The 26402-nt window shown below is 37.6% G+C and overlaps 1 protein-coding gene across 1 annotated transcript in view; it reads right to left on the bottom strand.

Annotated features, from left to right (window-relative positions):
* Positions 1-2079: 2079 nt before the first annotated feature.
* The window catches only part of LOC105529294 (E3 ubiquitin-protein ligase RFWD2-like), a 40671-nt gene continuing 16348 nt past the window's right edge, over positions 2080-26402 (bottom strand). The window contains exon 4 of the mRNA XM_011966400.1: positions 2080-2983. Within this exon, the coding sequence (XP_011821790.1) occupies positions 2400-2983 (584 nt within the window). The 3' untranslated portion in view covers positions 2080-2399. The remainder of the gene's footprint in view (positions 2984-26402) is intronic.

Raw genomic sequence — 26402 nt, 5'->3', positions numbered from 1 at the left:
TAAGCACGTAGAGAAATATTGTCTTAATTCCCTATGTGTTTAAAATTAAGTCTATTAACATCCCTCACTTACAAATTGTCCCTCAATGGATCTACATTGTTTCTGCCATCCCATTTAAAATTCCAGAACCTTCTGTAACTCCTCTCTCGTTCTACATATATGGTGTTTGATTGGTCCACATCTGTTCTTGTACTTATTAATTTTTTTGCCTTCCAATCTTTATCCACCTAGATGATGCCATTATTACCTGCACTGAGCCAACTGAAAGTGCCTCTTCACTGGTCACTATGGCGCTAAACTTTCTTACTCCAATCAGTTCCTCACCTTGCCTCGAGATGAGTCTTCCTTCTGAAAGCAGCACTCTGCTCATGCTCTTCCCTGCTCTAAATATCACTAACTTCTCATTTCTAGTAAAAAGGGCCAGACTCGTCAGTGTGAGATTTAAAGTCATTCATATCTTGTTCCAGCCTGCTTATACTTTTTCAAGACTTTCCCCCTCCCTTCCTCTAACACCCAAACACAGTGATTCAGTCATTCCTTAAAATAGCCTGGTACTTTTTGCCTCCACATTTTTGCTCATGCTTTTCTCTCTTCCTGGGATTCCATTCTCTTACATCCTAATGTGTATTTTAAAATGCCTCTTCTTTAATTAATTGCCAATGCAGAGTGATGTATTATAGTCTTATGCATATCTATTATATCTCCTCATTAGACAGTTAGATGTCAAAAGATAGAGCTATGTCCTATATACCTTTACACTATCGACAATGCTTAATATAATGCCCTGCATAAAATATACTTTCAACAAGTAGGTTTACTGATTGAATGAGTGTGTAAATAGAGATATAATGAACATATTGTTTAAACTTTGGATTACATCATACTCTGAAGTATAATGAATGGAAACTTTTGGAAAACTAACTGGTGCTTTCAGAGTAGAATGAAATTGAGAGTTCTAAAATATTTTCAGTCCCATCAAGGCCAGAGTTCCCTACTGTTCTCTTCCTTTATTCTGTCTTCATTTTTATTTCCTCAGACCCCTACCCCTTCATTGTCTCATAAATATAGCTTGTTATATAGAAAAAATGTTAAAAGCTGTTAGCATTTAAAGATATGCGGCAGTTAAATCTCTTATCCATAACTCTGCCAAACTGTCTCCACTATTCAAACACAGCACATAAATAAATACAACTCATTGTGATCAGATCATGGGCAAAACTATGCAGTGGGTCACTCTAGCCAAAGCCATCGCTGGAACAGCTTAAAAGCCTCCTGGAAACCTCATTAATGTGGCTCATTTTAAATTGTCATCCTCACATTCTAGAAAATTGGCCTTCTATTGATGTTTTGGAAGCGTAGATGACCCTATGATGAAGTTTCTAGTTACCGGCACATGTATAAACCTAGGTACAGGTGTATATTGTGTGTGAAAGGATGTCTATTTGCATTTATGGGTTGGTTTTACCCAAAAATTTGAAGGTCTTTGAAGACAGGAAGAAAGTGCAAGTCTTTATTTCAGCTTAAAAGAAGGGCCCAAGTCCAAGTACTTAGAGGTTTGGCTTGGACAGGCATCCAGAAGTTAGGCTGACTATCAGGCATCTGCAAATGTGGACTGGATCAGTTGAGGACAGGCATTGTTATGACATTTTGCAATAGTCTTTACTGTCATTAACACTAGGAAAGAGTGCTTCCTTTACCATAATATGTTAAGATTTGGGGAACTGGAAAAACAAACAGGAAAAACAGAGAGAAAAAAATTGGTTTGGTTACTTTAAGAACTGCTATTCTTTCATTGCCTCCAAAGTTGTGATTACATCTCTATACTGCTAATAGTTGGATCAGGCTATCACATGAATGTTATTAATCAATAATGAACAACTTTAAAATAGATTCATAGATCCAAAGAACTTGAAAGTTAATGGGGACCTTGAGAACCTTCTGGTCGAACCATATTTTTATACAGATTAAAAAATTGAGGCTTGAAGAGAAGACATGATGTGTCATGGACTCACAGAGTAGAACTAGGATTCCAGAGATCTGACCTTTAGTTAACATGGTTCTTCTTTTTTTTTCCTCAATAAACTTTTATTTATTTTTTTGTTGTTATTTATTTTTATTCAAAAGAATTTGTTTCTCTACCACAAAAATTAGATAACCACATCACCAAGAGCATTAATGTCCATGGAGTTACATTGATGATGGAGAGTTGGCTGGGTATTCCCAAGGTCTCAAAGGTCATAAAGGAGGGAAAAGAGAAAAAGAAAAAATATTCAAAACAAATCCAAAACCCACGATGACTTTGGAGAGAGACATCACATGACATTTTCTTTTTCTTCTCTCATTGTCAGCTGCAGATGTATTTCAGCAGGATCAAGTACAATTTGACTTGAGTTAACCCTTCATACCAATTCTAGCACCTTAATTGTACCCTGACTGTTAGCAGCAATCAGCACATTGGAATCTCCATTTGGTAGTGCCCTCCAGCACACAGTACTAACAAATTCTTTTGTATCATCTCCTTTTCGGTCTTTGTCCAGAACACTTTTGACTGCATCAAACTTAAAAGTTAGCAAGGTCTTAGACAGTCCTTTATAGTACAGATAGAGAGAGCTATTTTCACTTCCACAAGCTTTATAATCTCCATTGGAAGCCAGGTCTACAAAGTTTTTTTCATTGATATGACCCTTAAAGGAACATGGAGAGTATGATTTCCCTACATTCCACAGTTTTAGCTGACTGTCTGTTGAGGCAAAGACCATCTCTTCACCACTCACAAATTTTGCATAAGAGACTGCTTTTTGGTGTCCTTTGAATACCATGATTGGCTGTTCAGTGTTATGAAGATCATAGTAGTGGACACAGTGATCTGCACAGCCAAAAGCCAAATGGTATCTGAAAGAGGGGCTGAATTTAACACAGCACACATTAGCCTTCGCCTCAGTGCTTGCCACTGAGCTGTCTAGATTGGTATACCACAGCTTCACTAAGGGCAAAGGACAATAAAAACAAAAAGAGAAACAAAACATGGCTCTTCTAAATCATCACACAGTTAGTCCTATTGTAGTGCATCTGGATGAATTGAATGGGCTGAGATTAGACAAGCTGAATTTTACTGTAATTCTCATTTTTATGTAAAGCGACTTGGTTTTTGGCAATTCATTTGTAGAATAAAGGCTTAAAATGTAGGATGGATTAATAAGTATGAGAGCCATCAGCAAGGAGAATAGGACAGCCATTGACATTCATTTTCTGGGAGGGAGCATTATTGATTGTTCTGAGCCAGGAGAGGAAATGTTTTTCTTCCTGGTGGAAGATCACTACCAAAGTTTCGAGGAGAAAAGTTAATTTGACCAGAATCCAATTTAGAGAACTGGATCACGAGCCAGAAAATAATCAACTAGGAAATCAAGGAAATAGGCCAGGGTGACGAGAACGTTTAACCACGCAAGGACAGGAAGAATAGGGAGTCTTGAAATCAATCCCAAAACAGGAAGAGAATTGTAGTCAAGAGACATGGCCAAAGGGTCCCAAAGGGCAAGTTGTTTCTGCACATAAACTTGTGGTTACAGTCATATTTTGAAGCTCCTTCTTGTTCTGCATTTTTGGCTTCTAACAGTTTTAGAAACCTCCTGATGAAAGCAACTTTATGTGTTTGTGAAATCTAGTTTTCTAATTCGTTGATGCAGCATATCTTTCAAATCTTACTATCCTGAAAAATCAGATTTACACATATGAATATTGGTGAGGTTTAAGTCTATCACGGTGGGATTACAGAGTAGGGAAGAGCAAACTTAAAATGGTCCCAGACAAGTGTTTTAATGAAGTCTCCTGAGCTATACAGACTTCGTACAAAAAGAAAATGAAGATTATTTACTTCAGCCCTTTGCCTTTAGGTAAAAGAGGCATTTTTATTTTCCCTCCCCATTTTCTTTTCTGATCTGGTAGTGATAACAAATATATTAGATGATTGAGTCAATATCCAAGAAATCTCAAATCTAAAATCATGGGCAGATACATTAATTCACCCTAAGACATGAAGAAGTAATATTCTTTGATCAATAATGAAGCTTTAATAAACTGTATGATTTAACTTTGGGAAGACAAATGATGAATTAGTCTACTTATGACTTGATTAGGCGTTACACAGATATTTGCAGAAAAGAGGGCAAATTCTACTAATTATAGGCTTAAAAGTTTGTTCCTAGGTAAAAATCTCAAAAATATTAAAGAAATAGATTATGAACCTTAGAGGCTAGACTGGGTCCACTGAGACCTGGTCACACCAGACTAACTTCTTTTTCAGTAAGGTTGCAAAACTAGTCAACAAGGGAAATGCTAAAGACATAGTATATCGACATTTCAATGTTTCTAATGTGTCTGTACTTGACTAAAGATTATGCAGTCCTACAAATAGAAGAACGTATGACACAATTTTATTCCAGATCTTTAAGACCTTATGAATATGAGGGCAACTGATGCTACAATTAGATAGATAATAACTAATGAATGGCCACCTCAGAAACAACTGATTAATGGATGGATGGAAACCAAGCATTTTTTCTATATGAAAGTCTTCTTGGTAGTTTCCAGTTTAATATTTTGTATTAGAAGAAGACTCATTGAGCCGTATTATACATGGAAATTCCACAGTGTTACCCAATATGATGATAAGGGAGCTAGTATCTGAGATCCCCAAAACATGAATCTCTGGGGAAAATATTTTTAAAAATCGAATAGGAGTAGATGTAAAATGCATATGCATGTAACAGTACATAAATATACTTATAACGGTAATAGATGGGTAAAAATATTTGAGGTAGAAGGTAGGAAGGATATGGCTGACACAGCACACAGCACCCTGTGATGGTTAATTTTGTGTCAATTTGAGTGGGCCATGGAGTGACCACATATTTGGTTAAACATTTCTGGGTTTTTCTAGATGAGATTAACATTTGAACTGGTCAACTATGTAAAGCGGATTTTTGCTCTTCTCAGTGTGGGAGGACCTTATCTGGTTTATTGGAAGCCTGAATAAAATAAAAGGCTGAGAAAAAAAAAATCTCTGCCTGACTATTTTTAAGCTGGGGCATCATTCTTCTCCTGCCTTCAGACTCAGACTTATACTGGGGCTTACACCAATGGCTCTCCTAGTTTTCTGACTGAGACTCGGATGGGACGTGCACCCAGTCTTCTTGCTTTCAAGCCTTCAGACTCAGATGGAACTGTACACTCAGCAATTCCCGGTCCAGACTTCTCAACCTCCATAATTGTGTGAGCCAATTCCTGTAAATTACTATGTCTCTCAATCTTTCTTTCTGTACACACACGCACACACACACACACCATATTGATTTGGTTTCTCTGGAGAACCCTGACTAATACATACCCCTTACCCCTACAAAAAAGAGGGGGTGGTACTGCTGACCTTGGTATAAGTCAAGAGAGTCATATGACTACCAAAATTTCAAGATTAATCTTGGGTCCAGAACAAGCAAGGCTTTAATCAGAATATACCCAGAGTTTCATGTTCAGTTCTGGTAACCCCAGTATAGGAGGAAAAAGGTCAAACAGGAGAAAGTCCAGAAGGAAAGGACCAAGGTAGATGATGCATCTAAAGTCATGCCATTGAAAAACAGTCAAAACAAAAATGAGGCTGTTACACTTGGAGAAGATTTCAGGGAAACATACAACAGCTGTCTTCAAATTCTTGAACTGTTATCAAAACGAAGAGGAATGATTCATTCAGTGGAACTCCACAAAACAGTGACAGAGAGTGGACATTTTAAGAAGACTTCAGCCTAATCTAAGGAAGCACTTTCTAAAGATGACTGGACTGAGATGGAAGTATAAGTTTTCTTCACTGAATCCATGTGACACCAAGTCCCGTGTGGTGTGAGGGTTTCCTGAGTAAGAGGGAGATTAGCATCAATTATCCTAAAGATGCTTTTTTACTTTATGAAATTGCTTTCTGTAGGGGAAATGATTGTTCTGTAGCCAAGCAAATAGTGTGATGAGATGGAATACTTACCCTACTTAATAGAAGACACTTTTCAAAGGATGTGTTCCTTTATAAGCAAACTGTTAACTTACTCATTTTTTGAAGTATGCCCCTTATGAAACTTTTAGCATTAATACTTTTTAGTTACTTTAGTTTAAATACCTTTATCGTTTTGAAAGTAACATAATGGATTTAAAAAAAAGATTTTATAATCTACATTTTTCATTAATTCAAGCAGATTTTTTCTTAATCATTCTGAATGAATCACACTTCTCTGAACATCTGAATGACATGTACTAAAGAAATATAATAATAATAATAACTTACTTTGGTTAAAAGTACTATGTGCTGGGCATGGTTTTAAGCATGAATTCACTCATTTACAAAGTTTTACTCCATCAGTCTTCACAGCAACTATATGAAGTAATTACAATTTTGATAAAATATTACTGATGAAAAAGCTGAACCACAGAGATGCTAAGTAATTTGTACTAGGACATATTGTCAGTAAGAAGCAAAGCAGGATTCTGGCTCCAGAATCTGCATTCTTTTTACCATATTATTTCTGTTTAACAACTTTCTGATTTTACAGCATTCCAGTTAGAAGAAGAAGTAAACTTTGAAATCCCTGCGCATGGTTCTCAACATCCTGCTTTAGGGTAGCTTCATAAAAAGTATCTAACTATGCTATGCTATGCTGTAAGAGAAAAGCAATTTTATTGTCTAGGTTCACACTTCCACAGAGACAGGTAGGCAGATTGAACACCTTTTTGTGTGTGAAGATTAAAAGAGATATTATATATAATCTCTCCTTTAAAGACCTGACAGGTAAAATAAATATCCCTGAGAAGTGGGAGATTTTTCCCCCCTCTCATTTGACAAATGCCATATGGTCTACTTAAAATTTTTTGATACTGTTCCTTGAGGGAAAAGTTACTCCTTGTAATCTGAGTTTCTGTTTGAAGATAAAGAATAATCACATTGAGAATGGCTTCCAAGTAGTTTCTCAAGTTTAAGTAGCCTCCTTGTGCCTGCAGTGGGGAGTTGCATTCCAATGCAATGTGTAACTGGGTATTTTTCATGTTGTGTAAAAGCATTCCATTGTATCTTTAATTTCTACATTATTGATATTAATGGTATGACTATGTTTTAGACACGGCCACCATGTCAAATGCACTTTCCACGAAGTGTCCAGTATTTTCACAAGCACAGTGAGCATCTATTATGCTCTTGCCTCAGAATAACAAGACACAGGACTTATTGTCTAGGCAGAAAGTTCTGGAACACAACATAAACACAGAGAATAAATAAAGGCAGGGGAAGAGAAGTCCTTCTACCTAACCACAAATTCAAGCATTCAAGAAAAGACCTGCACAATGAACAGTTCTATGAATTATGAATGAAGCTTACCATATAACTTCTTGCTTCTTCCGTCTACAACAGATTTTTTTTTTCCTCCTCTGGGCAACTGGGTTCATGATTAATCCTTTGCATCTCTTGGCCTTGTTGGATAGAAGAGAGTATTTTGAACCAGTAGTCTACTGTCATTTCTTTTTCCTGTAGTTAGAAAAACAAATTTACAATGTCTTAAAGTAATACATGATGCTGCAAGTTAGAAAAATGCAAGAAAAAAAGTGAAAATTATTTGCAACCTAGTATGCAGAGATTATTTCTATTAACAATTGAAAAGATTTGTCCAGCCTTTTTCATATATATATACTATGTATGTACTATGTATTACTATGTACATAACTACGTATGTACTATGTATGCATTATTACTTAATAAGTAATAATACTACTTATTATGTACTATGTAATACATAGTACACAATAAGGTTAACAGGGTTATCCTACACTCGTGTTTTTTCATATTGCTTTTAAAAATAATTTAATAATATTTGCACATTTTCCTGTGCTGTTGAAAAAGGGAAAATGAGTACAACAACTTTGGAAAAAGATCTGGCAGTTATTTATTAAACTACACATGCACATACCCTATGACTCAACAATTCCATCCTATGTATAAAGTCCAAGAGGAAATAAAACATTTATTCACAAAATACTTGTACAAGAATGTTATGTCAGCTTTATTTGTTATAGTAAAAAATTGGAAGTAGCTCAAATATCCATCAACAGGTGAATGGATGAACAAATTGGTATATTCATACAATGGAATACTACTCAGCCACAACAACTCAAGTCATTGCATAGGCTTGGTGCAAAAGTAGTTTTTGCCATTACTTTTAATATCCCAAACCATTGACAGATACAAAAGCATGAATAAATCTCCAAGGTATGGTGCTGGGTGAAAGAAACCAGAATTAAAAACAGTGCATGTTGTATAATTCCATTTATATGAAGTTCTAAACCAGAAAAATGGTTTCCTCTCAAGGTTGGGATAGGGTAAAGGCAATATTGACTAGAAAAGCATGCAAAAGAATTTTTCAGTGTTACAATATTCTATATTTTAATAAAAACTTGTGTGACACAGGTGCGTACATATGTCAGAATTCATGAAATGGTACATGTAAGACTTATGCATTTGACTGTATAAAAAGTTTTACCTAAAAAAGAGGAAACAGATAACACATTTTAAGCCTCGGTTTCCTTATCAGTGAGATAAATAAAAAGTGTCATATTTGTAAAGCATAATGCCTTTATATACCATTGTTCCATAAGTGACAATAATCCTTCAAAGCCTGGACATTTCTTCAAAACAAAGGTTCAGTATATCTAATATATAAAAAGCTCACTGAGAGAAACCACTGAACTTCAATAGGGAAATGAGAAAAATAAATAAATTTAAAATTCTAAGAAGAAATGTACACAGCCAGAAACCATGAAATCATGTTCAAACTCATTATTAAAAAATTAAGCATCTACTAGGCTTTATTGAGCATCTACTAGGTTTATATGCATCATTTTAATTAATTCATTTGATTAATAAACTTATAAACTATATTTAACCTCACTGGTAATCCAAAAATGAAAGTTAAATGAAAAAACTTATATTTTTGCCTAATAAAATAAAGGTTTTAAAAGTATAGTAATGCTGGAGAAAGTGTGATCGGATAAGCATTCCCAAATATACTCCATGGGATATAATTTGTCACTACTTTTTGGGAAGTGTTTTTGCCATATGGATTAAGAGTTTAAAAAAAGGATATACCCTTTGAATTTGTAATTCCATTCTGGGATCTTTTCTAGGAAACGGTCAAAAGGTGTACAAAAATGCAAGTATAAAAATATCCAATCTAGCATCATTTATAATTGCAGAAAACTAAAAACAACCTGAAAATTCAATGTAAAAGGCTGACAAAATAATTTACATGATTTATCGGGAGTGCATCCACATATTGGAGTAGCAGGGACTTGTCCATTTTCTTTCCTAGGATCCCTGATTTTCATCATGTTACCTCTCAGGATAAGTGAGGGGTGCGAAGAGGTGAGAACGTTTCTGTTTCTTGTGCTACCATGGAGAAGAGTAGGGAAACAATTAGGACCAGAGTTCCTCATTTTCTTCTAAGCATGTATGCATTTCTGAGGGATAGGAATTCCTCACAAAGACAAAAGACTATGGTTGGGCAAGCATGTTTTTATGTGCCTCCTTTCTCAAGATCTTTCTCCCTCTTTTCCTTGATCATTCCTCTTGTCTCTCCCTCTCCCATCTTTCTCCTTTACCAAGATCTCTGGGCACTGAATGAATCCTGGACATAGGACAAGAGTCTGGACTGTGTCTACATGAAGATAGTAGATGGGTTATTGCAAACGCTGTCAGGACCTCTTCTCTGTGTGCCTGCACCTCCCTGCACACCCGTCCTATCATCCCACTTACCACTCTCTATTGCTCTACCTGTTTGTTTGCCTGCTTTTTTCATTAACTCCTGGAGGACAAGAATGATGCCTTATTCATCCTGATGACCCCAGAGTCAGCGTCCAATATATTAAATGGAGAGAGTGTATAAAATAATTGGTCAAGCATTCTGTGTTCAGATAGCCCGGGCTTTAATCCTAGCTTTGCCATTTCTTAGCTGTCTGACCTTGGGTATCATATTTCTCTGTACTTCACTTTCCTTATCTTTAAAGTGGGATTAATAAAAGCCACCAAATATATGGAGTTACAGTGACTATTACATGAGTTACAGTAAAACTCTTAGAACAATGCCTAGAAGATAAGTAAGTCCTCAATAAATGTTGGCTATTAATATTCACATATTTATAGCAATTTTAATAGAAAATTACTCTGAGATCAAATTAACTATACCTGATAATGAGTTCTAATCATTGGATATCAATAAGCTTGCCTTGGGTACACAGGAACCCATATTTATCTTTTCAGGTTCATGGTTCACTCCAATTGCTTGCTACAATGTCTGGTCAATAGTAGGTGCTCATTGAACGTTGAATGAATAGATACATGTATGTCTAGATAGCCATACATAGATAAGAAACATAATAAGGAAGATAGAAAAGGAAGAAAATCTGTGACTGCCACAGCAAAACTAATCCTCCATTTTTGGTGTTTTAATGACTATGAAAGATCTCTCATTTGAAATTGGATGGGTACACATCTTTTAGATGGAGGTCATGCGGCTTAATATTATGACATACGCACATATCTTAATGAGAAGAGCTGAGGGAATGGAGTCTAATCTGGACCTTACCATTTAGTAGCTCTGTGACCTGATATAAATTACGTAACTTCCCTGGTCCTCAGTTTTCTTCTTCATAGGTAGGGTTAAAAATTCCTACCTCTTGAAATATTTATGAGAGTTAAATATAATAAGGTATGTAGAGCCATTTCTACAACGTTGCAGTTATTGGTTTTATTTCAGTTTATGTTGGTGGTGAGACTCCTGGGATTCATTTTTCTGTCCAGTAAACAGTAATGGAAGCTAGTGGACATGAAGTTCTCACACAGAAGCAATGTGTAACTGACAACAGGGAGGTCATTCAAATCAGATCACTTATTGCATATCAACATGGAAAGAAAATTTGTTACATATGGACTTAATGGAAACGACACCCTAATTTTATGTCACGTTGATCCAAGAAGCCTGCCTGAGATTCTCTGCATGATGTCTTCTATAGGAACATGTATTTTTATTGTATTTCATTAATACAATCAAAAGGGTTCCCTTGAGTTGACTTATAGTAGGCTGTGATATCAAATTATCTGAAGTTAATACACAGGATACAAGTGGATGTTTTATCTTTTGGCTAGGAGTCCAAGGCTACATTTTATTGAGAATACCAACAACTGGGTTGTTGCCTAGAATTGACTGGGTATTCGGAATGTCCAAGGTTGCAGAGAAGGGATCTCAGGATCAGACGCGCAGTTTTTGCATTCATCAAATATTTCTATAAGTACAGTGTCCCAAGCTCCACGTGAGTTGCAAAAGATAGTGCCAAAAATGAACAAAATACAGACAGATCTGGCCTGAAGGAATTCACGGTAGTGAGGAAGACGGATACAATTTTTTTATGTAGTTTTACACATATATACATACATCTCTGTTCTAGCAGAGATATGTGGAAAGTTCTGTGAGGACACGGAAATGCAAACAATTAATTCATCCTGGGAGCATCACAGAGGAGGTGAGATTTTTAGTGGCTTTGAAGGACAAGTAGGGGTTCACCACAGAAACCAGAGAGGGACGGTCATTCCTCGATGAGAAAAGAGGACTGGTCAAAGTAGCATGGAGGAAACATCTGTCACATGGGTGGTCTGAGGTCCCAAGTGTGTGGAGGAGCAGCGAGAGGTAGACGAGGTTACATTGTTAAAAGACTTGGACTGGTAATTTTTTTGAAAATTAAAAAAATCGACTCTAACCTGACGTAAGTAATAAAGGTAATGCTTACTGCAAAATCTGAATTGCCTAAAGTGAAAGTTCGAGGCCTAGTTCTCCTCCTTTTTCCGGGCTCCAAATTCCACTGCCAGATAGAACAATGACTGATGATTTTTTTTTCAGGGATGCTTCCGCATATATAATACATATGAATGCATATATATGTGCATTCATACACACATTTTAAAAATAAAAATGCAATTATAGTATCAGTATTGTTTAATTACAACTTGCTTTTTTTTTTACCATGTCTAATTATATTTTAGACATCATTTCATATATTTCTATCTTATTTTGAATGGCTGTATGGTATTCTATTATATTGCTAGACCATAATTTAGCTAAAATGATGTTTAAAGTTCTTCTCAACTTATTACTCTGAAAATTTTCACTGGCTCTCTTAGCTCTCAGGTAAAGATGATAGTACGATAATGTTGATTACCATTTAAAATGCACTTTTGGATTAAAACAATCATTTTAGGAGTGGGGGGAACCTGTTCTTCCAGGCATCATCTCCTTAGAAATATCGTGATATTTGGTATGCCAAGGAATTATCAGGACTTTTCTGTTAGTGGGGCTGTTGCAGAGGATGTAGCATTTTCAGCCAGATCTTGAAGCATCAACAGAGGTTCATCAGGCAGGAAAGCTTAACTCTGTTCTGAAGAGAATGCTGCTGAACCAGATTCAGGCAGGACAGTGGCCATATTCTCATTTTAATCGGTCAATCAACAAACAAGTTTTGAATACCATCAGAGTGCACAGTAGGAAGCAGCACTGGGAACATGATTCTGGCCTTTGAATACCTTATAATCTGGTGGAGAAACAAGATTCATGAAGCAGTTAGTGAGATCTATTAAGCAGTAGGCAAATATTGTTGAATTATGTCCTACATAAACGTACCATAGGGACTGCTCAGAAGAATGATATGAGCCTGGGCTGGGATATTTGGGGCAGTGTCTCTGGGTAGCATGAGATGTGAGATGGACCTAGGAGGATGATAGGACTCCCATAAACAGGGTAGTCATGGGGGACTTTCCAGCCAAAACCAGTGTACAAAAAACCACGTGGTCCACTGATAGGACTATTCAACCTAGTTGTTTTGTTAAATAACCGGAAAGATCTAAATTTTCTGTCTGTGTTTTCAGACACAAAAGCATCCTATAGTTCTCTTTTGCTCATGAGTCACAGATTCCTCCTGGCAAGTAAAGAAAATAATGATTACTTACTATTAATATCATGAAAATAAGTTGCAGGGCTCTGATATGGTTGATCTTTATGCCTCACCCTTCTTATTTTCAGACATATCATCACCCTTATTTCTGGGGGTTACTGGAGGGCTTTGATTCACAACTGCTTCCCAAACCAGAGTAAGACATTATGCTTGACTTTCAGATGCTTTGACCATAATCAGAAACCAGCCCAAGATTCATTCAAGAAGAACTGCCTAAACTGGATATGATGCTGACATAAATTCTTGTCCATTGGAAAACTGGTTTATATATCACTTAGCATATCCCTTTTCACCTAACTTTACTCCACGTTTTTCTCAGTGTTGCTTTCCCAGGAGATACCGCAGTCCTCCATGGGATTTGCCTAAGTGTGTTCTAGAGATCCTCCTTTCTACCAGGATTGTGGGAAACTGAGCAGGTTTTAAAATCTAAGTGAACGGAAGATGTGGGAGAAGGAAGATTGTCCTGGGAATTAGAAGACCTGATTTTTATCCTGGATCTGCCATTTAATTTGCTTTATAATCTTGGATGAGTTACGTCACTCATGTGAAGGGACTAATTTTGCAAAAGTAAGAAATATTGTTCATTTAGGTAGAATAATGTATCTCGCTCTAAGGTTTTCTCAGGAAAACAAGGTTAAACTAATTCAGGTGTTCTTATCCTAGGGAATTATGGCTGAACGTGAGGGAATTCTTAACCTTCTTCAATTTTGGCACATGTATGTATATTTCTGGGGCAAGACTCCACAGGTTTTGCGAGTTCAATCCACGAAGTGTTCATGGCTTACTAAAAGTTAATTGCCTCTGGATGACAGAAACTCTAAAACTTCTCAAGTCTGAAAATGTTATCATTCATTGATTTTCTATCTTTGTAGTAAGTCTTATAGAGGAAATATTACAGAAAGAAGAATTGGCACAAATCCCTTTAAATTATACTTTCTTCACTTTAATCTGAGGCTAACTCTGTATTATAGAGAAACACTTTTTATTACAGTAGAGAATTCTTAGAGGCCCAAAGTCCTGTAACTTTTATTGTATTTAACTTGGAGTTGTTTGTGTGCCTACAGTATTGTTCCCTGAATTAACACAGTTCACTGTAAATGACTTTGAAGATAAAACATAGGGCATTTGACCCAAAAGTGTTCCTCAGGGTCCTCTAAGCTCTAACCCTGGATTAAGAGGTTAGGTACTCCAAGGGAAAACATTTGCTTACTACTTTACCTTACTTCCCTGTAAAAATGTCTTTTCTAAGTTGTTATTTACTCTTACTTGCTTAGTGTTTACCCTTTTTAGTGGGCCACTATGAAGCCTGTACATTTAAACAAAGTTTCTGTGCCTTCCATAGGGGCATAGTGAAGACATTGTCCAATATGTCACCTAAGGTCCCTTACAGTCAATAAGATTCACTTTTAATTTAATATCAGGGAAAAAGTGTTTTTGAAAGAGAAATTTTTATTCTTTCTATTAAAAATGACACTATGTACTTCATTTCCCCTTTGCTTCCTCTGCCAGGACTTTCAGAGCTAAAGTCCATGCTCAAATGTAATTTGCAAGAGCTTATTCATTATAAAAGTCTGGGCACATCTATGTTATCCTATATTTACTCCAATATTACTTAATTTTTTTGATTATAAGAGAATACATTTTCACTGAAGAGGAAGTTTCAGAAAAAGTGAGAATCATGAGTTGTCTGATCATCAGGAATAATACTTAGTTACACTCCAGTCTTCCAGTGTTTCTTTTATGCATAGATATACTTTTCATAATGTTGGAATCGAGTTGTCCATACCTTTATACAAACCCCTGTTTCATTTAATAACATCATGGAAATCTTATATTTATATTAATTTTTTAAGGGCATGAATTTTGATGATGGTTTGGTATTCTACCATAAAGATGTACCATTATTTTAAATAATGCTGAGGTTGATAGCTTTATACCTGAATGTTTGTTTTCACTCTTGACTATTTACTTAGTATAAATATCTAGAAGAGAAATTACTAAACTTATTTTAAAGACTTTATATACTGAGAAGTTTCTTTCTATAAATGTTGCAACAATCTATACTCCACACTAACAGTGTTTAACAGGGGCTGTTCCTCATACCATTGTCAAACCTGAGCAGCATTTTTTTCTTCTAGTCTAATTTACCTAGCAGAAAACAAGTACATATCATTGTTTGCATTTATGTTTCTTTAGTTTTAATGTGGTTTAATAATGTAAAAGTTTATTAACCATTTTGGCAGTTTCTATGTATGAATTGCCTATTCTTATCTTTTGCCCTTTTTCCTACTAAGGCATCTGACTTTTTTCATATTGTTTTGCAAAAGTTCTTTATATATAAAGAATATTACGTATTTGCCTTCTAGCTTGCATATATTTCTCCCATTTTTGGTTGCCTTTCCATTGCTATAAGCAGCATAGAGTACAGTGATCATAAATAAAGACACTAGAGACTCTCTGGGATCATAGAACAATAGCTGTGTATCCTTAGGTAGATTACTTAATATCTTTGTTCATGTCTTTCCTTATCTATAATTCTATCTTCCCAATAAGTACTATACTTGGAATAATGCCTGGCGTATCATGTGCACTCAATTAATATTAACCAGTTTTATTAATCAGAATTTTATGTTCAAATATCCTGTGTTATATTGTGCTAAAATTTTAATAGTTGTTATATTTTTAGGGAATGTTGGGGGTGGAAGAATTGAAAGAACCTAAAGAATACCTGTGTCAATGTCATTAGCACTTCATGACAGCTTTGTAAAGAACAAAGAATACTTCTATTGCAGGTTTGATTTACATCCAAAATAAATGTGGGTGCATAGAAAGTGAGGTAACAATATACTTGGAATGTGCTGGTCATCAAACACATAGGTTGTTGCACTTATTTAATTGTTCCATTTTAAATGACAGATCATGTTCCAATGACCTTTTTCTATGAGGATCTTAGGATGTCCCACAGGTCTTTAATTTAAGCCTCATCTTTTCCATCCAGGAACTAATCCAAGTGGGTCTCTCACTTAAAGGGGAAGAAAATGAGGAGCTGCCAGTCAGCCATCAACCGTGAAAAAGCTCGGGATAATTTCACTTGAGATCGGAGACCCCACCAGCTGAAAATAAAACAAATTATTTCCAAATCTGGTTTTGAAATGAAGAGTGAAGAGCCTACAATTTGAAAATAATCACATCCACTGTATCTTCATCCTCCAGATGAGGACTCTCTTACATTTTAGTTAGTCAGTGTGTAATGTTTCTTTTATTTCTGTTCTCAAAGTCTTGACATCACTAAAAATAAATGACTCAATTACACTTGTGCATAAGCAGCTGGAAAACTACCGACATGTCCCCAATGTCTAAACTGTGTAAACAGAGACACCAGAGGCAGAGTGGGGGGTGGGGAGGAAAGAAAAAAAGGAAAAGAAAGTAAAGAGAGCAAAATAATTTTGAAAATAAAATTATGCTAAAGCAGCTTCCAGGGAAGAGGGTATGATGTTTATCCCGTTTCTTTGTTCCCGGTGGCACACTGCAGTCCATACACCCCTGGGTCCCGGAAGCAAACCAGGTGGAAAAAAGGATCAAGAAACTTTATAAACACCTTTCAAATCAACGAGCTCGGCCAATACACATTCCATTGCTCATCATGGGAAAATGTTGGCAGCTGTCTCTAGTCAGATGCCCCAGGGTTTTGGGGGCCTCAATCTAGAACTTGAGGACTAATAGGGAAAGTGGAAACAGAATCCTGGCTGGTCTGCAACCCCAAAATACAACCACAAACCCCCTCAATTTCCAAAGACCCATCTTTTGTGGTGGCTCTTAGCTCAGAATGCACAATTACAAAAATGAAATGTTCCAAATGTCCTATACACCCACAACATTCTTTCTTTTATTTACTGTCTCGGGTAGAAGAATATACTTTATCTCCTCGTGTCCTTATGCCAGGAAAGCAAAGCAGGTTTGGCCAGCAGAAAACTTGATCATCTTTATTCCTTCCTTCATGTTACCAGGAGATGAAGGAAAAGGTCACAGCAGCTGTGCAGCTCAGCTGATTCACCCTGGGTCGGGCTACATGTTATCTACACTTTTCAAGGGGAGAACCTTGCTTGCAATAAAAGTAGGTCATCAGGCAGTGAAAAGAGAATGTGACTTAGCCAAAGAAATGAGAAGGAAGGGGTGGGTCAAACCCAGGGCCTTGGTGCTTCTGAAACGTTGACCAGAGAGGGCGAGATGAGCATTGCTGTGTGACCTCTCTCTCCATCTCTTGCTCTCCCAGTCTCCTTTTTGCTCTCATTTTAACTAATACATGAAGTGCCTGGAGAAGCCAAGGAATCTATGGAGGGACCCTGCAAGGACAGTGACAAAGAGCTTTCTTTTTTTTCCACACAAAGTCAGGCCAAAGGGGGGCGGTTTAAATTGCTTCCAGCAGGACTTAGGTTCAGCATGAAGAAAATATCTCTGAGCGAGATGAGCCTCTGGAATGCATTACTAAGGGAGATGATGGAATCCACTTCAGAGATCTCTGAGGACACGGTGGAATGCTAATCTTTCCTTAATGGCTAATATTTTGGTGCAGAGGAGGAGACATGGATGAACTTTCAAGTTCCTTTCACTCCTGAGATTTGAATGTACACTGGCAGAAGAATGAAATATCAGTTGTCCTGTGACATCTGCAACATCCAAACCCTGCTTCTTCTCGGTCACCTGAGGCCCTTTGGGTACCTTCCCCCCACCCCCCTCCATTGCCCTCACATCCATCTCTGACACTGGTGATTAGGTTTAGTGATCTTGTGGGGTGAGTGGGTGGGCAGGTGGAGGTTACGGGATGGAGAAGAATCATATATATATATAAAAAAACACAAGAATAACAAGTACCAGATAGTGAGTTCAGGCCAAGATTTTTAGGAAGTGCTGAAATGTAAGTGGGGGAAATGACAATAATCTATGAAATATTCGAAGAGCTAGGAACTATGCCAGAAGTGGAAAACAGAGCCAAGGCCCCCAAGCTGGGTAGGAGGAAGATAAAAGCAGAGTATATGAGAGAACCGGATTTTTTACTTATGGGACTCTCGAGACTCACAGTGTCAAGACAGGTAAGTCAAAAGAGTTGTGAAGGGAGGCCAGGCACAGTGGCTCACACTTGTAATCCTAGTACTTTGGGAGGCTAAGGCGGGAGGATCACCTGAGGTCAGGAGTTTGAGACCAGCCTGGCTAACAAGGTGAAACTCTATTTCTACTAAAAATACAAAAAAAATAGCTGGGTGTGGTGGCGTGCCTAGAATCCCAGCTACTTGGGAGGCCGAGGCAGGAGAATTGCTTGAACCCAGGAGGTGGAGTTTGCAGTGAACCGAGATTGCGCCATTGCACTCCAGCTTGGACAACAAGAACAAAATTCCATCTCAAAAATAAAAAATAAAAAATAAAAGAGTTGCAAAGGGAGTAAATGAATGAATAAAAAAAATTCATAAGATTTGTTATTAATATAATTTAACATTCTAGAATTTATAAATGAATATAAGATTGATTTCAAGGGTGTCTTTTTGTGAATTATATCACTCTTAGACCCATGTGCTTTCTCTAGTGAAAGCTAGTGGGTGGAGAATTGGGATAAACTTACATTTGCTCTTGAAGGTGTTTCATACAGGTGAATGGGGTCACATGTTTGAGAGTCATAGGGTGGTACTCATCTGCAGGTGAATATGACTCTGAAGATCATCTTCTGGAGACTAGACGACTGAATGAGTTGGTCAGGCCACTTGAAGGTCCATACCTTAGTGTTAAGACATCCTCATTGATGCATCTTCATTGTGACAATATTTTCCTATGCAGAGGGTCAACACTTGCTTCCTTTACTTTTTTTCTCCAGAGCAACTTTATTACATAAGCATGCTCCTTTCTATTGACTCATTTGGTAGAAACAACCAATGTATTTATATGCCAGGACATGGGCTACAGATTTTACTTCCGTAGAGAGTCATCAACACATTTCTTTCAGTTTGTGAGTTTTGAGCTAACAAGCAAAGGTAACCCTTTTTTTCATGCTTCACAGTGACATTCATTCCACGCTGTCTTTTATACCATGAACTAGGCTGTGGAATATAGAGTTAAAGATGCATAAGACAAGGTTCTTGCCCTCAAAGCAATCCATTCAGGGATACCCATTAGTTTGCATCAGGCTTCTGTGTCATGGAACCCACACAGAGAGGAGGAAAGGGATGAAGCCACCAATGATGAGTGCCGTGACTCCTGGCATCACATTTTGTTTGACTAAGAACGCTGATTAATGAGAGAATGTAATCAAGGAAGGTTAGCAGAAGTCATAGTCTTTGGAGAAGATTGCTTAACATACAATCCATTTGTTCTCCCCACAGGATAGAATGGTAAAGACAGCCGAGTTACAAAATTTTAATAGGAATACCTGAAACTCCTTTATTCTCTAAGATGAAGAACAAGGAGAATTAAACTAGTTAGAAACCACAGCAATCAAGGTGCTCCAATCCTCTAGACAAATATTTAACACTTCGGTTCTCCTCCTTGATGCCTCTCATCAGAATATTTTTAAAGCAAGAGGTCCTGAGATTTCTCTGCTCCCTGGGGGTGAGTGGGGTGGTTTTTATTGTTGAATGTCAGGGATGATGCTAATCACCCAGATCTGGGAGTTGTTGGACTGGTGGGAATCGTCTGAATCTTGCCACTGACTTTTCTAGGAAGGAATTTTGGCCTTGATGATTTTGGCTGTAAAAAGTTGGTAAGATAACCTTCCCCTCCCTCCTCCCATTTTCATCTCCTCTGGGGCAGAGGAAAACCCCAGACACCAGCCTTCTGGTAACATAAGAAGGTTCCCATAAGAATGGACTATAAATTATAATAAGCACGGCTCTTCTCTTTCTCTTCCCCTTTGTTTCACTCCCCGAGCAATATTGTAAGAGTCTACACAATCTCATAAGGGACTTGGCTGGCAATCAGTTGAAGATACTATTCCTTTGGCAGCATTTCCAAGTAACTAGACTAATGTATTCCTTTTTGCTTAGTTTCTGCAAAATTGCATTATGGTTCTTTGCAACTAGGGACTGGAAGAAGAAACCAAAGCATAGAGAAAGCTGGGGCACAAACTGACAAAGCCACTCAACCAAGCAGTGTGATTTCACCAGCTTTAAGTCACAGGGCTGTACACGTGCAGGAGAATTGCTCTTTTTGGGGGGGTGTGGCTTCCTGAGATCCAGAGTCTCTGGTTGACCAAGAAGCAGCTGGGGCTGTGATGAGTCTCTACGGAGGTAAAATCTCTGGGCCGAGTTCGTTTTCTTTGTGTGGCACGTCCTCCTTTAACTTTGTCTTTGATCTTGCTGAATCTGGCTGCATTTGAGACTGGATGATATGCTTTGCACAAATGTTTCTGGAAACAAAGACCACTGACTAGCTTGCCCAAGTAAACCAGAGAAACAATACTAATTGGGAAAGCCTTTTCCTGCTTATCTTGGAGCCATATGAAATGAACTTTCTTAACTCCAACACTAGCTACCTGTATGACCTAGGGCAAATTGTTAGCTTCTCTGCCTTATTCTCCCTATTCCTCATTTTTAAGGGGATTGGGGAGGCAAATACTCTACTATTTTGTTTCTCACTTAGAATGAGCCTATGAAACAAAGCTTTAGTTTCTCTAGATTACATTATTGGTAGATGAAAACATTTTTTAACCCCATCTCCTGAAAACCAAAAAAGTACGTACAGTATTATCAAACCCTAATTGGGGTTTCTAATAATTATCTTAAATTTGTTTTATATAAAGTGAAACAAATTCAAACCAAATACATTATCAGCATGAAATAAGTAAAATTTTAGCCTGGCCTAGCATAATAATTGCAATGAAATAGAACAGCCTGGATGAAATGGAGGCCATATCTACAGATGCTCTAAGAAAGTTCAGTCTCACACAAAGAAAGCAAGGTCCAAAGAATATGTATGTCCAATTCTCACTTTTTAAAAATTTTTTTTAATTTTTAATTTTTGTGGGTACATATTAGGTATATATATATTTTTGGGGTACATGAGATGTTCTGATTCAAGCATGCAATGTGTAATAATCACATCATGGAAGATGGGGTATCTATTTCAGCAAGCATTTATTCTTTGTGTTACAAACGTCATGGTCTTTTTTAAACCTTCCCTGCCTGTCCCATGTACTAGATGGCTCACAAGCGGACATCTTTCGCTTAGGTCTACAGTTTTAGTTCTCACCACTTACTCTCAATTATTCACTGATTTGTGCTCTGTTTTGCTGTGGATCCATCCTGCTACTAACCTCAGTGATTATTCACTTGTTCCTGTATTTACTCTGCCCTTTGGATTTGATGGTGGGTACCGTGGTCCCAGCAGGACTTCCATAAGATTTCATTTCATGCAGATACACTACTTTAGGTGTCCCTCCTTGAAACTGGCCTTGGACTCTATTCATGTGAGCTCTGCTACTCTGGGCATGATGCTTAACAAGTTTTAGCTGGCTTCTTTGAGTAGCTCTTGAACATGATAATCAGTATTAGGTAAAATAGGAGCAGTTAGAATCAGAGGTCTAAGAAGATTTTAACGGAGTTTCTGATGGATGAGCATGGAACACAGGCATAGGTGATATTCCAAAATCTAGGTGTGCAGTAGGAATCAATGATGGATGTCAAGTGTCTACTGGAAAGAGTTCAAGATTTGGCTCTCATTCCTGATGGGGATGAGGGTTCTGTATTAGTCTATTCTCACACTGCAGATAAAGACATACTAGAGACTGGGTAATTTATAAAGGAAAGAGGTTTAATTAACTCACAGTTCAGCATGGCTGGGGAAGCCTCAGGAAACTTACAATCATGGTGGAAGGGGAATCAAATACCTCCTTTTTCATATGGCAGCAATAAGGAGAAGTGCTGAGCAAAGAGGGAAATGCCACTTATAAAACCATCAGATCTTGTGAGAACTCACTCACTATCACAAGAACATCATGAAAGTAACCATCCCCATGATTCAGTTACCTCTCACCAGGTCCCTCCTACAACACATGGGAATTATGGGAACTACAATTCAAGATGAGACTTGGGCGGGGACACATCCAAACTATATCAGGTCTAATAAGGTTAAGGTTCTAATGGCTCCAGGGATCCTGTTAGCCCATAATAGTAACACCTATTAGAAAACATTAACATGTCAGCATCTGTACTTACAGGACCATAATAGTTGCATTTCAGATAATGAATCCTTGCCACTGTGAGACATTCTTTGGGCAGTTTGTAATCTGTGAAGGAATGCAATCATGATCCTTAGTCTGTGGCTTGGTGCCTACTGGGGCTGGATCTTTCTACCTGGCCTTTCCCTGCAAGTGGCAAACCCAACTCACTTGGCCCAAAGAAATCATATTAACAAGGTCTTGGACATTTCAATGTTTTCAAACTTGGTGGGCCAGGTCATCTACATGCAGTCAAGGTTTCTGTGTGAAGCAGCCAACAGAAGGTTTGTTGTTGCGAAGAGAGGAGTTGAGTAATAGGTGAGTATGTGAGGACAGCATGGGGGCATGGGAAAGTAAGTGGGAAGGAGTCCAGTGCAAGTCAGGAATGAGTGAGGGGAGATGGCACTTCTTGGAAACTCCGTAAGTATGTGGGGATGCATGCATGAATAAACCACTCTTTCCAATTTTCTCCAGACTTAGGATGAAGGATTAAGGCTGAAGATCAGTTATTCACACTGAATTCCAGGTTATGGTTGAACTATCAATGGAGATGACTCAATGTTTAGTCCTAAGGTGAGAGGCTACTGCTGCATTGTACCTCTGACCTCAGTTCAAGTTGGTCTTTGGGTGTTGAGTTGTGGGAAGAAAAAGATGTGAGTGGCGGGCTGGAGAGGGCTTTTCAGGGCAATGTTTTTCAGTGCCAGCCCATTTCTGGCAAAAGTATTACTCTCTAGGCAAGTGTCTATTTGCTATGTTGATCCAACACAACATTAACTTCTGAAACAGTTGCATTCGTTTTGCCAATTTTCCAAGTTTAAAACAGGAATGGAGTTAATAAAGTAACAGGCATTTTGGATGGTGAAACTCTAATTTTAAAATGCCCACATGTGTATAATTTTCCACTTTCTTTCTAAATTCCTAATGCTGGAAGGAGTCTTAGAAACCCAAACCTCTTGTTTATAGATGAGAAAACTTAGGTCATGAGAAGTAGACGATTTGCTCAAGGCCACACAGCTAGCTAGGGAAAAGCCAGGGTCAGAATCCAAGATCTGAGGCTTCTGGAAAGTGCCTTTTCTATCCCAATCTTCTAATTTATGAATGGAGACCATTGAGGGTATTTGAGATGCTGCTACAGTATCAAAGGCAACTGGATCCATGTAAAATCATGGTCATCTTTTCAGGGAAGTTTCCAAAAGGTTTGATAAAGCAGTTGGGAGGATCTATCATCATCTGATATTTTACTTTATATTAGCTGTTTTATGCTATGATATTATTTGTCATCATAGGCTGATTCATTCATGTGTTTGTTTTACAAATACTTATGAGAGTTGGCCATGGACCAGCACCATTGTAGAGATGAGGTACTAGTGAGAGAAGATAATAGTGGTGAATGAGGCATCCTAAAACCTTGCCCTCATGGACCCTTCAGCTTAGTAAAGGATTTGGGTGACTGTTTTGTAAGTCCTGCTTCATTTTACCTATCCAAAGTCCTCTGTTGAACTGTATCTTTACCCAGCCTCCTGTTATGACACTGTATTTGATAAAGACAAACTTTAAGAGGCTGAAACACAACTGGTTCCAAATTTAACCCTTAGTCAAATATTTCATGGTGAAGCTGCTGTACTATCTCTGAAAACAAAGCAAGAGGAGGTTGAAAAGCCTTAAATGTCAGGAAAGTACAGGAGCTACCTAAAGCAGGAGAGTGATTTATTCAAGGCTTCATATGTAGGTAAAGTCAGGAAGAGAAATGGGTTCCTAAACTTATTTTTTTTTTTTTTGTTTTTGCTCTGTTACAAAAATGTATTCCTCCAACATTTAAACAATATTCTCAAAATTCAATAACACTTCTAAAAACTTAGAGTATTCCTAACACAGTAGGAAAGCCTACTCAAAGGACCACCATGTCACTTGCTCACATGGAGTGCATTCATTCCCTGTTATCACCCAAGTCCCTGACAAATTGTCCTATACAAATAGACACTCAATATACAAGTTTAGTGAACCAATGGATGAATGTTGTGAGCATTGATATAAGATATTAATTTACATTATTCACTCATAGACATCTACGGAGCACAGTGTGGAAATTTCCTGCAGACTCATTATGCTCCTAGCAGAACTTTGTGTAGGGTTTTTGAAAATTCTGTTCAATTCCATAGGAAAGGGAATTAAAAGCTATTTCTATGTACTCCTCTCCTCTCAGGTGAAACTCAAAATGGGTTTTTGATATAAAGTGCTAGGCTGGTCTCCAGAATATTATGAGTCCCTTTAAATGGACTTTTACCTTCTGAAGGGAGCATGGGAAGAGGGAGATAAAATATCTCCTCTTAAACTCTCATCATTCTGGGAGAAACAGAAGGTTATTTGAAGGAAATGGAGAAATAGTAAAAATGAACTACATTAGTATATTACTATATACAAAACACCTTCCTATCTGCTATTTAATACTTAAAACAATTGTGTAGGTGCCATTATTATTCCCATATTACAGATGAAGACACTGAGGCATAACAGTATAAGCCTGGAAATGGTAGCACCTGCACTCAAAGAGCATTCTTCTGACTTTAGAACTGGTGCTTTTCAAGTACCTCACCCTTTCTTTGTAAACCTGGTAATACCACAACCACCTGCACGCATACAGGCTTTCATCTGTGAATCACGAAGCAGGAGGGTTTGTGGCAAACCTGTCTTGAAGATGATGGATGCTGTACATTGGTGCACACTCCCTATTTTAGTTGACAGCATCACCTTGCGGATGAAAATACATCTGGTGTATGTTTTTATTTGTAAATACATGTTTACTCTGTTGATTAGGGATAATGAGCCAAGCTCTCATGCTGTCAGTCAGAATTGTTTGGAGATCGAAACTTCTTTTCCAGAGTTTACTTTTTTTAGTAATCAACTATTAAAATGATCAAATAGTAACATTTAACTGACAAACAAACAGAATGAGAGCTGGTTTGTTGCTGGTCATACTGGTTAAAACTTACAGCAATTTTAGTTTCTTAATTAATATTTTTTGAATAGTGGGAATTAGAATTTATAGCATTTGTGGCTTTGTGGCGAGAAATCAAAGGGCAAAGTGAAATAGTAGCAGCTTAGCAGAATCTCACTGTCTAAAGCAAAAGAAGGGTAGGGCCTCAAGTCCGAAGAGCCTGAGGTTCTGCCATTCTAACTTTGAGTAATTTTAAACTCTCTTAGCCTTAGTTTCTCCATCTCTAACATAGAGCAATGCCAAGCTTGTGAGAGGATCATCAAATGCCTGGCAATCTGGGTCCTTATATTTAAGATTTTAAGGGAAAGAGTCTCTGCAGTTAATGACAAGGAATGAAAACCACAAGACAATCATCCATCCAAGTGCACGCAGACAGTCTGTGCCACTCACTCAAAAGATCTAGACACATTTTAGCAGGAATCTCAGCCGATTTAGGTTCTTTTGCTGCTATAGATTTTTGGTAGACAAATAGGTTTTAAAAAATATTTTTTGTTATAGTGGAAAAAACATTGAAAAATAAAAAACACCCTGAATTTTCCGCAACGATTTCTTAAATGACAACATAAAGTTGACAACGGATTTAACAATAAGGGCAATTTATCCTAATTGCTCCGGAAGTGATTATTTAATAGGAAATTTAGCAACCTGTATTATGTTACATGCAATATCCTGATTAAATGTTTCCTTCAGAAGTTCTATTGGGAAAAGTTTTGTGTTTTTTTTTCAGTTCCTTTTTTTTTTCTTGTAAGGGAAAGCCTTCTTGGGCAATCTATGAACAGTCAGAATGGATTTTAAGTAATGTCTCATATTATTCATAGAGTCTGGAAAAAGCCGGCCTACTTCACTCTATCTCACCAGCTTTTTTTGCAGACTGCTCCCTGCCAACCTCCCTCACCGTACACCCTTCCCTCCTCCCCAGCCCAACCCTCACAGCTGAAAGTCTTGAGGGCAAACTTTCAGTTTAAATTTCCCAGCTTTTTGTCAGTTTATGTCAAAGCCCTAGCCACCTCTCCCACTGACTGCAGTGGCTTTGTTTTTTCTTCCCCTCCATTTGCTACTTGTTAGCCTCCGTGTACTGTGTCGGCACACTTACAGTAGGCAGAGCGCTGATGACAGATGGCGGGGGGG

This window comes from Mandrillus leucophaeus, unplaced genomic scaffold (assembly GCF_000951045.1).
Source record: "Mandrillus leucophaeus isolate KB7577 unplaced genomic scaffold, Mleu.le_1.0 Scaffold76, whole genome shotgun sequence".
Lineage (NCBI taxonomy): Eukaryota > Metazoa > Chordata > Mammalia > Primates > Cercopithecidae > Mandrillus > Mandrillus leucophaeus.
This window is presented reverse-complemented; position numbering and strand designations above follow the sequence as displayed.